The following is a 12801-nucleotide window of genomic DNA, read 5'->3' as shown; positions in this document are numbered from 1 at the left end:
AGGATTAGGCGGGGGAACCACCCCCCATTTAATTAATGTTTATATATTTTCGCTCGTTTTCTCCCCCTTCGACTACGACGATGCGAATTTCCATTAAAATCAGGTGCGAAGAGTCTTTTTCTTTTCTGAAAAGGGGCAATTTAGGGGTTGGGGGTTGGGCGCAGATGGACCGTTCCCGTGCGTGTTCAACCGCCATATCGGCTTCGTCAACCCCCCGAACCGCCCCCTGTAAGTGGCGGTCAGACACCTTAGGACACGCACCCACCGTTCGCCCGTTATTTACGACGTCCCGGAAAAAAGTGCGCCTGGAATAACAACACGGCCGTCTCGGATTTATCATTCGTCCAGAACAAATATATATCTATCGGGCGCGAGTTTCTTTGATCCCTTTGTAGAAAGCTGGCGAACTCGTTTTATGACGGCCGTCATAGAAAAATTAGACCTCCCGGAATCGGGAGGATGTTTGTTTCCATTGGTCGTCGTCGATTTATTTTTATGTAATTCTATGATCGGGCGGCGTTGGCAACTTTTACAGAACGACTTTTACGATCCAAGTTACGCCCAAAGATATGTTTTCAAATTGATGTAATAATTGATTCATGACTTTAAACTATCTATAAATTTATTCATTTTATTTTCTTACTTATTTGCAACAAAAATCAATGAAAACTCATCTACAGGGAATTTCATATAACTCGAAATATATGAATACAGTAACCATAGTTACGAAACTACTGTGTACTTGCACTGTTCCACATAAAATGCAACATAGCTTAATAGTACAGGTATTGGATAGTAAAACTATCCAACCCAACGGAATAGGAATAGGAATATATAGAATACCAAAGGAATAGGTGATGTTCTTATGATAACCCTGAGTTTTCGGCCGTCTTAAGAGACGCACGGCTAAACCCAAATGATTCTAGTTCTAGGTATAGTGTTAGTTCTACGTAGTAACAGTGCAAGTGTAAAACCCGAATTATCACTATACCTAGAACTAGAATCATTTGGGTTTAGCCGCACGTCTCTAAAGACGGCTAAACTCGAATGATTCTAGTTCTAGGTCTAGTGTTAGTTCTAGTTTTACACTAGCACTGTTACTAGAACTAACACTATACCTAAAACTACAATCATTCGGGTTTAGCCGTCTTGAGAGACCTTAGTTCTAGTTTTAGTTCAATAAAAATATGCAATATAGTGATATTTTATGCTAACTAGCGCTACCTACGACCTACCAGCTGTCTTAAGAGAGGTACGGTGTTCTAGCGTTAGTCTAGTTTTATTCTTTTGTTCAGCACTACATTATTGTATATTTTTATTGAACTATAACGGACACTACCTTCTCCGTATTAATCCGTTATATCGAGGTTTTACTGCATTTTATATGGGACAAAGTAAGTAGGTACGCCCTGCTTTCTATGGAAATATATTTTAGTATATTACATCTTAAGTGAAATTCACTATATATTCGATTCTCGTAAATTAAATTCTCTTAAAACCTTTTAGTTTTAATTTAAATCTGTATGCTTAAAATTAATCTAAATGTTAAATATTTATTTAAACCAATCAAAACCACAACTTAGTGTAGATATCAAAAAGCTTTATATGTATCTAAAATAGGGTATCAAGCGAACAATTGAATGATCCTTGTCCTCTTAATACTCAACCGGTGTCGTCCTCAGTCCTCAACAGGGAAGAGCAACAGTCTGTTCGTAACGCAATCGGTTAACGCGGTTCGCGATGCGATCGTTTCAGAAGTGCCCTTGTGCTTTCCCCCGGAGAGGGAGGGTTCCGGTCTGAGAGTTGATCTTTTCCGATCTGCAAACGTCGGACAATGGAGAGAAGGGCCCCCTTTTCGATATACCGGGGGTGCTCTTCCACGGTTGTCGGGTATTGTACGTTGTTTCCCCGACGGACCGTGCGATAGCCGAATAGTGGTAGTCGAATGGGGCATCTCCCGCAGGAAAAACCCTCCTCCCTTCTCTCAGAATCTTCTCTGACACGAATGCGAGAGAATGTTCTTCGTACATCAGATAAAGACTATTCCCGTTAATTGTAAGACGGTAACAGGGGTGGAGATAAGGGAGTCTTAGAGAAGGCATTTGAAGGTATTAGGGCGTCTTGTACTCTGCCAAGGTTTGACACCTTGGTGGTAATTATTATTTAAGGGTAATCGGTGTGACTAAAGTCACTAAAATGTAAGAGTATTTCCGATTTAAATGTGAAGCGTTAGGTATGGGCGGAAATATTTATATATATGATTGACGGGAAAGGCGTTGACCATCCTATCCAAGTGTAAAGTAAATAATTAGTTTTCTTAATAGGATCAATCGGTTTTAAGCAAACATGTCACGTATGATTTACTGCAATGCATTCATTTCCTAAGCACCTGTAAGCGCGCAAATAAACGGTAACGCGTAGAGTGAAAAAATGCGGATGTTTAAACAAGAAAAAAATGTACTCGTTTTAGAAACCAAAAACCGTTTACCTTCATCAAATTACATTAAATACCATCGTTAATTTTACAGGTATTAACCAATTAAGGTAAATTATAACTTATCGAAACGGGCGTTCGTTAGTAGAAGCTCGAAAAACATCGTCGTTAGAAACTAAATTTCAAAACCTATTAATTTTCAGAGACGTTTTTCTTCGAAAAATGGTTTTTAACCCAAACCATCAATAACCACAACGGCCCATGGTACACCTGCTCTCAAGACAATTACCGCTCACTTAATTGTTACATCGTTAACTTATCGAAACACCACAAGTTTAATTTTAAAAATCTTATTTTGCTTATTTGCCAGAGTCGATTTTTATTATTATTTGTCAAAATCGATTTATTGAACTTAAAAGTACATTTTTCTGTCATATTTTCTATTACAATCTATTTGCTGTTTCACTCCCATACTTTATCTTTATCAAACCTTTTTCAGTGTAGCTAGGAGTATCACTAATCCATCATGACGCTGTCATAATTTATAATATACGAGTAATCGCCTCTGACATTAAGGTAAAATTATCGCTTCATGAATAAGCATACAGTTGTACCTATGTGTTGGTTGATAAAATTATCCATGATTAGGAGATGTTTTAGAAATGGCTTCAATTCTTGTTAACCTAATGATTTTGCTGTCCATAAAAAAAACTTTACTAACCTCGTTAACTATCCAGGTTGGTTGACGCGTTTACGACTTAGGTATTGCCTTGAAGTCTGTACTTAGCTTTGCTCATATATTTACTGTTTTTCCGTACTCCTTACATTTAACCATTAAGTTGTTTTTTTATTAGACTACTATTTAGAATGTTATTATTAAGTACAGTGCGTTATGTGTTGAAGCAACCGAAATCCTGATACCATAAGACACTGGATGCAGTATTCAACATTATAAAGCGACTGTTACCTATGTCCCAATCTGGTTTAAATGGAATATCTTTTGTTTCTTACACTATACAATTAGAAACAACTGTGCACTCTAACTTTACTTGTAACATGTGAATTATAGATATGTTGGTTGCCTGGCTCAGCGACTTGTGAGGTATCATTTTACCATTGGTCTATAAAACGTTAAGCTATATATACACATAGAAAAATCTAAATCCTAACTAATGTTAAAATTTATCCTAATTAGAAGTTCTGGAACGGACTGTGTAAGGTGATTCTCCTAATTATATACAACTGGAATTATCAGAACATTAATATGTTCGCATTTGGCAATGTCTAATTAATAATCCCTGCCGTTTCATACAGCAGTGTATTGGAGGAATTTTATTGGAGTATTTTATGATTTCTTTATTTGGATACCAGAAGTCAACCCCAGAAACCACATCATACCGAACGCCATAATATATGAATAAAAGTTCTATCCAGAATCCTGTTGTGGCTCTTAGCAATAATAGTAACACTCATGTATGACAGTCCCATTAGAATCCCTGGTGAGGTTCTGTCACTTCGAATCATGGCATGATTTAAGGATGGATATTATGTTACTCGACCACTTGAAATCAAGTTACATATCGACAAAAAAGCAACGAACCTAATCCACAAACAGAACCTATTCAACCTCAGACACACAACATATGCAGAAAGACGAGATATTAGATTTCTTGGTCGCTTTTAAGCAAGACTGATATTCAAATCTTTCTAGTATAGTTCACCCTAGTATAAATAGAGGCCGAAGGTAACTTGGACGGTAGTTTCTCAGGAGATAATCTCCTCGGAGATTCATTTAATCGGTGGATATGATGAGTTTATGATTATCCTTTCTGTTGCTTGTAAAATTTGACTTTCTGTAGAAATGACTCGAGGAAAAGTCTGCAAGAAAAACTCATCACCCCGTGTTTGCCGAAATTTGGGCCCAAAATCTTACATAATCGTTCTTATGAACAGTTCTCTTAGCAATACCTACTGTAAACTTCTTGTGAGTTTTTGGCACTTGGAGAAAAGAACAGGATCGAGAGCAAAATTGATTTCTCTCAAACGCAGAAACGACGTTTTCAGTTACTGATATGAACTCACGAAGCTGAATACACCATTATGAAGAACAATGTCTTTAAAGCTATCTGCTGGGGCAAAACTACTTACAGCTAGTTGAGAATGTGCTAAAATATTTGGATTTACGCGTTCGCACTAAATAAAGTAACCAGAAAAGTAGATTCCTTAGATGATCATCTCTAAGAGTTTGATTTCACCGGTGAGTTGAGGATGGTAATCATATAACAACCTCCATAAGGTATTGCTCGTAAAATTTCCTCTTGCCCACTTGAAATAATTGAAATAACAAATGCAAGGTCTTCACTATGAACGAATCTGCTAAAAAAGAGATCTCATGAACATGACGGAAGCACAAGAGTCTGAGGAACGGAATAAAGGTTCCACATTTTGACACATTGATGATGAAGATGAATTTATGGACAAAGTTTTGGTAGTATTTTTTGCAGGATGTGCAGGATGACCTAATTATCGAAACAATTGACATCTCAATACAGTGCATAGTATATAAAACTTATTTGAATAATACAAATAATTATTTTTGTATAACACAAACTGTCAAATTTATTACATATCTTATTTTCATTTTACTTTAATTCTAACTACATTCTTTAATGTGTGACAAATAACACTCTCGATTCCAAAAAAAAAGAAATAAATAAATAAATCCAATTCACGGTTACAAATTCTCTCTCGTCTACTTTACTATTTCCACTTTCAACGAACGTCAACTCGTCCAAGACGACGAAGACGACGACGACGTCGCGGGATGTTTACTTATTTAAAACAGCGTTCGTCGCCTCCATTATGAGAGGCTAGGACGCCGGGTCTTGATGTTTACTTGAAGACGCGTTGACAGATGATTACCAAACAAAAGAGGCACCTCTCGAACCTCGAAGATCTCATTCGTCTTTCTTTCTGTTTCAGATGCCATGGGTAAGTGGTTTAATCTAAATCGAAGAGTCACCCTTATATCACCGTACTGACTTTACAACGTCAAATATCCCCAAGATTTTGGTAAGAAAATAAGCTCTTGTTCATTAATGTTTTTATTTATTTTGTTGAAAAAATGGTATGTTCTTTTACCCCGGAAAGAAAGGGATCTTTTTATGTATTCGTTGTGCGTTTTGTTACCCCCCATTTTATCGATAAGTGATAACGGGAGACGACGTCACGTATTCTATTTTGTTATTTGGGGTTAACCCAAAATTGAGGGAGGGATAAAAATTAGATTAATATAACTTGAAGGATAAACGCTTAATCTGCAGGTTTCTCAAAAAAATGATACGAATAGAAAAAACTTTTTTTTTATTACCCATTTAATTTTTATTTTACGTTCTTGTTAACGATGTGCCTACTAATTAAGAAATTTAAAATACGTGAGATAGCGAAACAAATAAACATTGTTTGCGAGTTTGTCTCATATTTTCTTTTTATTTTTTAATTAGGTAATAATAAAATTTTTAAAAATACGTACGAAATTGCGATATTAAAATATTAAAACGTCGCTGATTTACAAATAATTTAATCTTTTAAACGTAGTCGTCATTTTTCTTTATTTACTTTTATGTTTTAATTTATTAATAACTTTTTTTAACTTTAACAAATTGTGTAATAAGATATTGTAATTTTTCCGAGGTCAATTAATATTAAACGCCTCGAATTCACTTTCAAATGGCACTTTTACTGTATTATGATAATGATAATCGTTTTATAAGTTTGCTTTAAACAAAATCGAGACAATAACAGTTATTGTATTAATTAATTTGTTCGACTGTTGATAAATAAAGAATTTAAATTATGTATAAATTATGTTTTGTTTAAAATAGAATTCAAATAGAAAATTATGATGTTACGTAAAAATATTTAATTAAGATTAAATAGCAACAATTAATTTCAAAATTATTTATACACTTAAATTGTTCGCAATTATTCACAATCAGTATTTGTCCCACTTAATATTTCAATTTTATTGTCATTTTATATCGTTCAACTTGAAGAGAATGTTTATTATTTGTAATCAATTCAACTGTCAACTATGAATTTTGTGGGTATTTGTTATTGTCAACAATACACCACATGATAAATTCATTGTAATTTGTATAATTTCCTCACAGTTCATTAGTTCATCTAAGAATTTAGTTAAAAAAAATCGTTTCAATAAATAATTTATTTTTTCTATTTCTATTTGGAGAGTATTTGCAGCTTTTTTTATTGTTGATTCTCTCTTTATTCATTCGGCGTAGATGTCCATACCATTTTAGTTGCTTTTCATTTATAGTGTCTATTATTGAGTTTTGTGCCGTCATTCTTCTTCTTATTTCCTCATTTTCAACTCGGTCCAGCATGGTTATGCTCGCAGCATCTTCTCCAAAACATTACCTCTGCTGATAGCAGCTTTCGAGTTGTATCTTTGTTTTCTGCCCCATACGTCATTAATGCTTCTATAATGGCCCTAAAAATATTTTTCTTCGTTTGTATCGTTAGGTTGGTACAGAATCGAATGCATTGCCTTTATCGTTTGCCAACTTTCCTCATTATATCTTTATTGTCCTTTTCGTCTTCGTTTATAACTACCCCAAGGTATTCGTACTGGTCTACATGTCTTACCTCTGTTCATTTCCAAGCCCCACTTATTATATTCTTCTTCTGGTTTATTTAACATATACCTCATATCCTCTTCGTCCGCAAGAACTATTTGGTCATCCCATTGGGTTGCATTTCCTTTTCCAATGTTTTAGGGTTGAGTGGATATAGATCTTGAATATTATGGGAGAGAGGCAGCATCTCTGTTTGACACCTTTTGTAGGAGAAAAAGTATGATTTGTGAGTTTTCCTATCTGAATCTCTGCCGTGTTAGGGATAAGTTCACAGCATGGATGTAAGTTCTGTTGATGCCTGCATCTGTCAGGGCAATCCATAATTTTTGAAGCGGGACCATATTGAACGCTGTTCTTAGATCTATGCTATATGCAATATGTATTTCCCTTCCTTTTGCCAGCTTCTTCTCAACTAGGTGTTTAAGCGTGAATAAATCATCTACGCAAGATCTTCCAAGTCTGAAACCACTTTCTATCCTAGTTATTCCATATAACCTTTCAAGTAATGACTTAATTATTTGGGACTTTTCCCAATCTAGTGGAATGACATGTCCTTTAAGACATTTGTTAAATATCGTGATATTATTTCCAAGACTTTCATGGTAGCTTGTTTAATTAGTTCTATAGGTAGATTCTCCAGGCTCGGAAGCCTTGTTATTTTTCATATCTTGCAGTCTAGCTTAATTTTATTACAATTTTGATCTTTAATATATTTTGAGATAATGTTACAAAATTACCTATTTAAAGATATGTGTACATATAAAAATGTAAAACCGTTTATAAAGTTAGAAATGTCAAATAAAGCTTCGGGTTGTATATGTATCCATGTTAACTATCGATTTCGTATGATGAATGTGCAGTTTCGAGGGAAATCCCATTAAAAACGGTGAAAACAGTGCATTACCGTGTACAAAGGCTCGGGGTTCGTGTCGAGAGACTTTGTGTTGGGAACGATTTTGCGTCCTCGTCGTCGTCGTCGCCGTGGTCAATTTGTCGCCGGGGCACGCCACGGCGTTAATTAATTAAATAATTAATTAAAAACGGTTCGAAACGACGCAGCGTTGCCACGACTTTTCTATACCGCCGTGACCCACATTATCGGTTCAACTTCGGTTTTATCTACTAAAACATGTGTTTACTATCGACCCCGGTTACTTCTTTTTTTTATTTTAATTTTTATTTTACTATACTTGTAATTATTATTGCCTTATCTCACTGATTTACGACCGAGAGCGATAATTTTTCACATCTAATTGAAACTTAAAATCAAATTATTAACACCGTTAACGTCGTAACTTTATTACAATAATTTATCTATCAAAAAATTAAATTTATTAATTTGTTTCTTTTAGATGATTTGAATTAATTCTCGCCCTTTTCATAGAAATCGGAGGTTTGTCCTCAAGGGGTTATGCGCGGGGGTTTTAATAATTCAGGGAGTTTTACGAGCCCCAACGGTGGACGACGTCGCTCGTTCGAACGAAACGATTATGAAAGGAGTCGGAGAGGGTAGTAGAACCCCGAGTCATTGTTTTACTGCATTAAAATCTGTTTAGAACTCACATTAGGGGGGTCTCCGTGGTCCCCCGAGGAAACGCTAACAGGTGTATCGCATGACGGGCTGCCTTCGGGCTCACACGTCACGAAGAACATTTTCTCTACGCGTATACGCAATTTTCCCAATGAATTGAAACAACCGAAAGTAACCTGTCTGAAGGGAAACTTGGTTTTTTACTACACAACTTGCTTTCGCACGGAAGGTTCAAAGAAAACGGGGGGAATTTCTTTTTATTTTGTTCATTATTATCATGCTGAAAAGAAAAAAAAAATTTACGATTAAGAATTAAAGGAATTTTATCGTCTTGTACCGTTTCGAAAGCTATAAATCATTTAGAAGTTAACATGAAGTGAACTTCAATCAAATAAACATCTGTTTGTCCTGAATCAGTTTTAACATTTAATATCAATTAGTTGACCTTGTGTCTATCAAGTGAACCAACAGAAGTTCATTTTCGAATTTAGTTATTTTATTATTGTTTATCTCGTTATAATGCAATTTAATTCATTATTATGATTAAGTTGCTATGGAAATCTTCTTTAACTTTCCTAAATATTCTTATGTTTAGATCTTATTGGATAAAAAATTCTCTAGAAATTTTTGGAATCACTGTATATCCCTAGAAAGTTCTTGTACATTCAGGAATATTTTTAGACATTTCTGGATATTATTATATCCTCTAAAGAAATTTTGATAATCTCTGGAAATCGTTCTGAAATCTTCTGGATACATGTTTTTTATTACAAGTTTCTCGTTATTCTTCAAAATGATAAGAAATTCTTCAGTATCATTGAAAATCATTAAAATAAATATTTTGATATTCTTTGAAAATTCTTGGCAATCTATTGCACGTCAAAATTATCGTTGTTGATAATGTCTTTTCACCAATGTATACTTTATACACGCAATATCGTTTGCATTTTGCAACAATCATGTTTGTCATTATCGATTTTGTGACAGAAGTGACCACTGCGTCTGAGCCATATCGTAGGCGAATTCGTAATTTCAGTGCTCTTTGTGCAACAGGTGTAATATTTACAAGAACAATTTTGTTTTAGCATAGCAATGAACAAGGTGCAAGTAAAGTGGAAATCATTTCGCAATCAGTAGAGCACAATCCAGTCCAATCATATCCAACGAGTGCAGCAATAAAACTATTTTATATCTTCCTGTATCTCGTTATGTGTTGCATCTTAACTACCTTTGTATGACCCTTTGTGTAACCCATCAAGATCAAATACAAAATTTTGCCAGTAGAATCTCGTACGAATTCACCCACAAAAGACGAAGATATGTCCTCTGCATTCCTAGTTGTGCAACCTTATCTGTATGCTCTAATGTAAAATTAATCGCTATTAATGCTAAAATTCACACAGAATAGCAATTTAATTCTGCTTCAACTTGTCAAGGAACAAATGATAACTTTAAGAGGCACTGTTTTCCACCACAACTAATTACGATCGAGTAGGACTTCCTTCAAGACAAAAATTGTGTTTAAAGTATGTCCAACATATTCACATAGGAGCATTTCATTATTAAATTCCGAAAAAAACCCAATTTGATGTATTTACCACAAAGTTGAAAAGAAACTACTCAGACCAAATTGATCATACTAAAGGGTAACCAGCTAGCGAAGTTCTGACTATTTTAAAACTAAAAGATTCACAACATGCTTACTTAAACAATTGCACAAATTTCAAGATGTTTGAGAAGATAATCTCTGCTAATCTAACAAGAAATATAACTCATAAATTGTAAATAAAGAAAATACTGTCCATAAAATCCAATCATACAAGAAGTTGCATACAAAAAGAAAGTTCCTGACGCTATTTCAATCTTGGAGTGAACCCAATACAGTCCCACATTATTTTAACTGCATCTTCTACTTCTTGATACTGAGGTTATTCTCAAAAACAGGTAGTTATGCCTAAATACAGAAGGAAGAAGAAAATATACAACAATCTAGCACTGAATAACAGACCTAGAACTAGAAACATTCGGGTTTAGCCGTCTTAAGAGACATTCGGCTAAACTCGAATGTTTCTAGGTCTAGGGTTAGTTCTAGTTTTTGTTCAATTAAAAATATGCAACAATATAACGCTGAATAAGAACTAACACCAGAACTAACACTAAAATTGAAACTAACACTAGACCTAAAACTAGAAACATTCGGGTTTAGCCGTCTTAAGAGACGTTCGGCTAAACCCGAATATTTCTAGTGCTAGGTCTAGTATTAGTTTTGGTTGTTAGTGCTAGATTATTGTATATTTTTCTTCTTCTCTTCTTCCTTTTATATTTAGGCATAGCTGCCTGTTTTTTTTTTTCACTTTTTTGCCCCCTAATCGTTTAGAAGGTTGTCGCTCGCTCCATCTTTTTCTAGGTCTTTCAATGGTTCTTCGCCCCGATGGTGATTTGTCCCGTATTATTTTCACTATTCGTTCTTCTGTCATTCAGTCGATGTGCTCTTTCTATTTCTTCTTTCTGCCCAATACCAATGTCCATCAATGTTTTCCCAAATGTTCTACGCACTATTTTCATTTTTGTAGTTCCTAGCATTCCTTTTGTTTTGTATGTTTCTGGTCGAGTCTCTTGATACTGAGATTATTCTCCGTCTTAATTTTAAGAATTAAGGATCATGTGTCAAAACCACAATCTTGAGGAGAGCACAGCAACTTACCATGTGGTCGATTTCACACAAACCCATCCTCTTTTCGTCATCACTCTTTTATTCTACTGCTATATCACCTTAATTGACTAAAAATCATTAAAATAAAGTATTAATTTATGTTTTGTTTTAAAATATCATCACTGACGTTTAATAGTTACTAAAACAATCGATGTCGCCACAATGCCATCTATCATAAATTATGACAAGTGACAACTGACAGCTCCAACTTTATGTAATCTCGATAATCAGGTATCGTACACAAACTACCTCGTTAATTGGCTCAATGATGGTAATAATATGGTTGCGAAAAAAAAATTGTTGAGATGTTCTTTATTATCGCGTGGCATAAATAATAATTTCATTAAGCGATTCTCTAGAGACAGAGAGAGAAAGCATGAGTTTTGTTGGTTTGTTATTAAGTTAGCCGTTGTTATCAAACTGTCGCTCTCGCCATCTATCATCAGAGGCGAGTGCGCGTCTGACAGCTATGTTTAACTACCTTTTAACGGTTGGTATTTTTTTTTTTGTTGTTGTTCTGAACGTTGCGCGCGCGCGGATAGAGAATGTCCGCCACCGTGTTTTCCGCAAACGAGGCTGGTAGCCAAACGAAAATAGATCAATACCCCGAGATATGAAAATAAATCCCCAAATGTGTAGCCTTTCAAATGTGTGCGCGAGGGCCCCGGTCGTTTATTTATTTGTTCGGCCGCGGGGCTCCGGCCTCGTGAAAACACACACAATTACATCGACGCTGTCTATAAACACCGTCCGGTACACGTTGTAACAATAACCGCTTCCCGCGGGATCCCCCACAACCCATCTCCTCCACCCAACCACACTTTTGGCACGCTCTTCTTACGCAACCGCGTGTCTCGAGGATTAATGCCGTAATGAAATTGTTAATTATTTTTGACGTTTCAACATTAATTTTCCCGTTTTCGCGGAGGTGAGAGCTCGTTTTTAACTGCGGGTAATATTTCTGGGTATAATTTGTCATTTTTGAGGATGTCGTCCGTTTAACAACAACAAAAAAAAGAAAAACAGAAAGGAATAAATACACGTGTTTCGTTGGACTTTAAAACTTTTCAAAATCAAATAATGAAGTTGTCAACAATTTATTATTGTTATTGGTAACGTTAATAATAATAATAACAATTATTGTTGATATTTTTCGATTTCTCCCTTTTAAACATTATAAATAGGTTTAAATAAATATTTAGTCGAGCCAGGTTAAAGTTTACAAAACATAATCGAGTCGCTGGTTTGAATTACGTCCCGAAAATAAGAACAAAATAATGGTCGTTGACCCTGTTTAGTTTAATTCTTTTTGTTGTTACGTGTTTGGTATCAAATTTTAAAAGATTTTTTTAAAGAAAAGAATCTTATTACAGTAAAACTGCGATATTTAAATATAAATATTAACGCTTATAGATTCAACTTGAGTTATTCCTCAAGTTGCTCCAATTTCCATGTTAATAGATAAACT

At 34.9% G+C, this 12801-nt stretch overlaps 1 protein-coding gene across 5 annotated transcripts in view; it reads left to right on the top strand.

The window, feature by feature from the left end:
* The window catches only part of LOC111418807 (Meis homeobox homothorax), a 119377-nt gene that overhangs the window by 56325 nt on the left and 50251 nt on the right, over nucleotides 1-12801 (top strand). For 3 of the 5 annotated variants that reach the window (XM_071198136.1, XM_071198134.1, XM_023051479.2), the window contains exon 8: nucleotides 5417-5425. The exons of the other annotated variants lie outside the window; for them this stretch is intronic. In XM_071198136.1, coding sequence (XP_071054237.1) covers nucleotides 5417-5425 — 9 coding nt within the window. The remainder of the gene's footprint in view (nucleotides 1-5416; nucleotides 5426-12801) is intronic. 5 annotated transcript variants of the gene reach the window in all.

Source organism: Onthophagus taurus, chromosome 7 (assembly GCF_036711975.1).
Source record: "Onthophagus taurus isolate NC chromosome 7, IU_Otau_3.0, whole genome shotgun sequence".
In the NCBI taxonomy this organism is placed as follows: domain Eukaryota; kingdom Metazoa; phylum Arthropoda; class Insecta; order Coleoptera; family Scarabaeidae; genus Onthophagus; species Onthophagus taurus.
The sequence above is the reverse complement of the archived record's forward strand: the minus strand, read 5'-3'. Positions and strand labels throughout refer to the sequence as shown.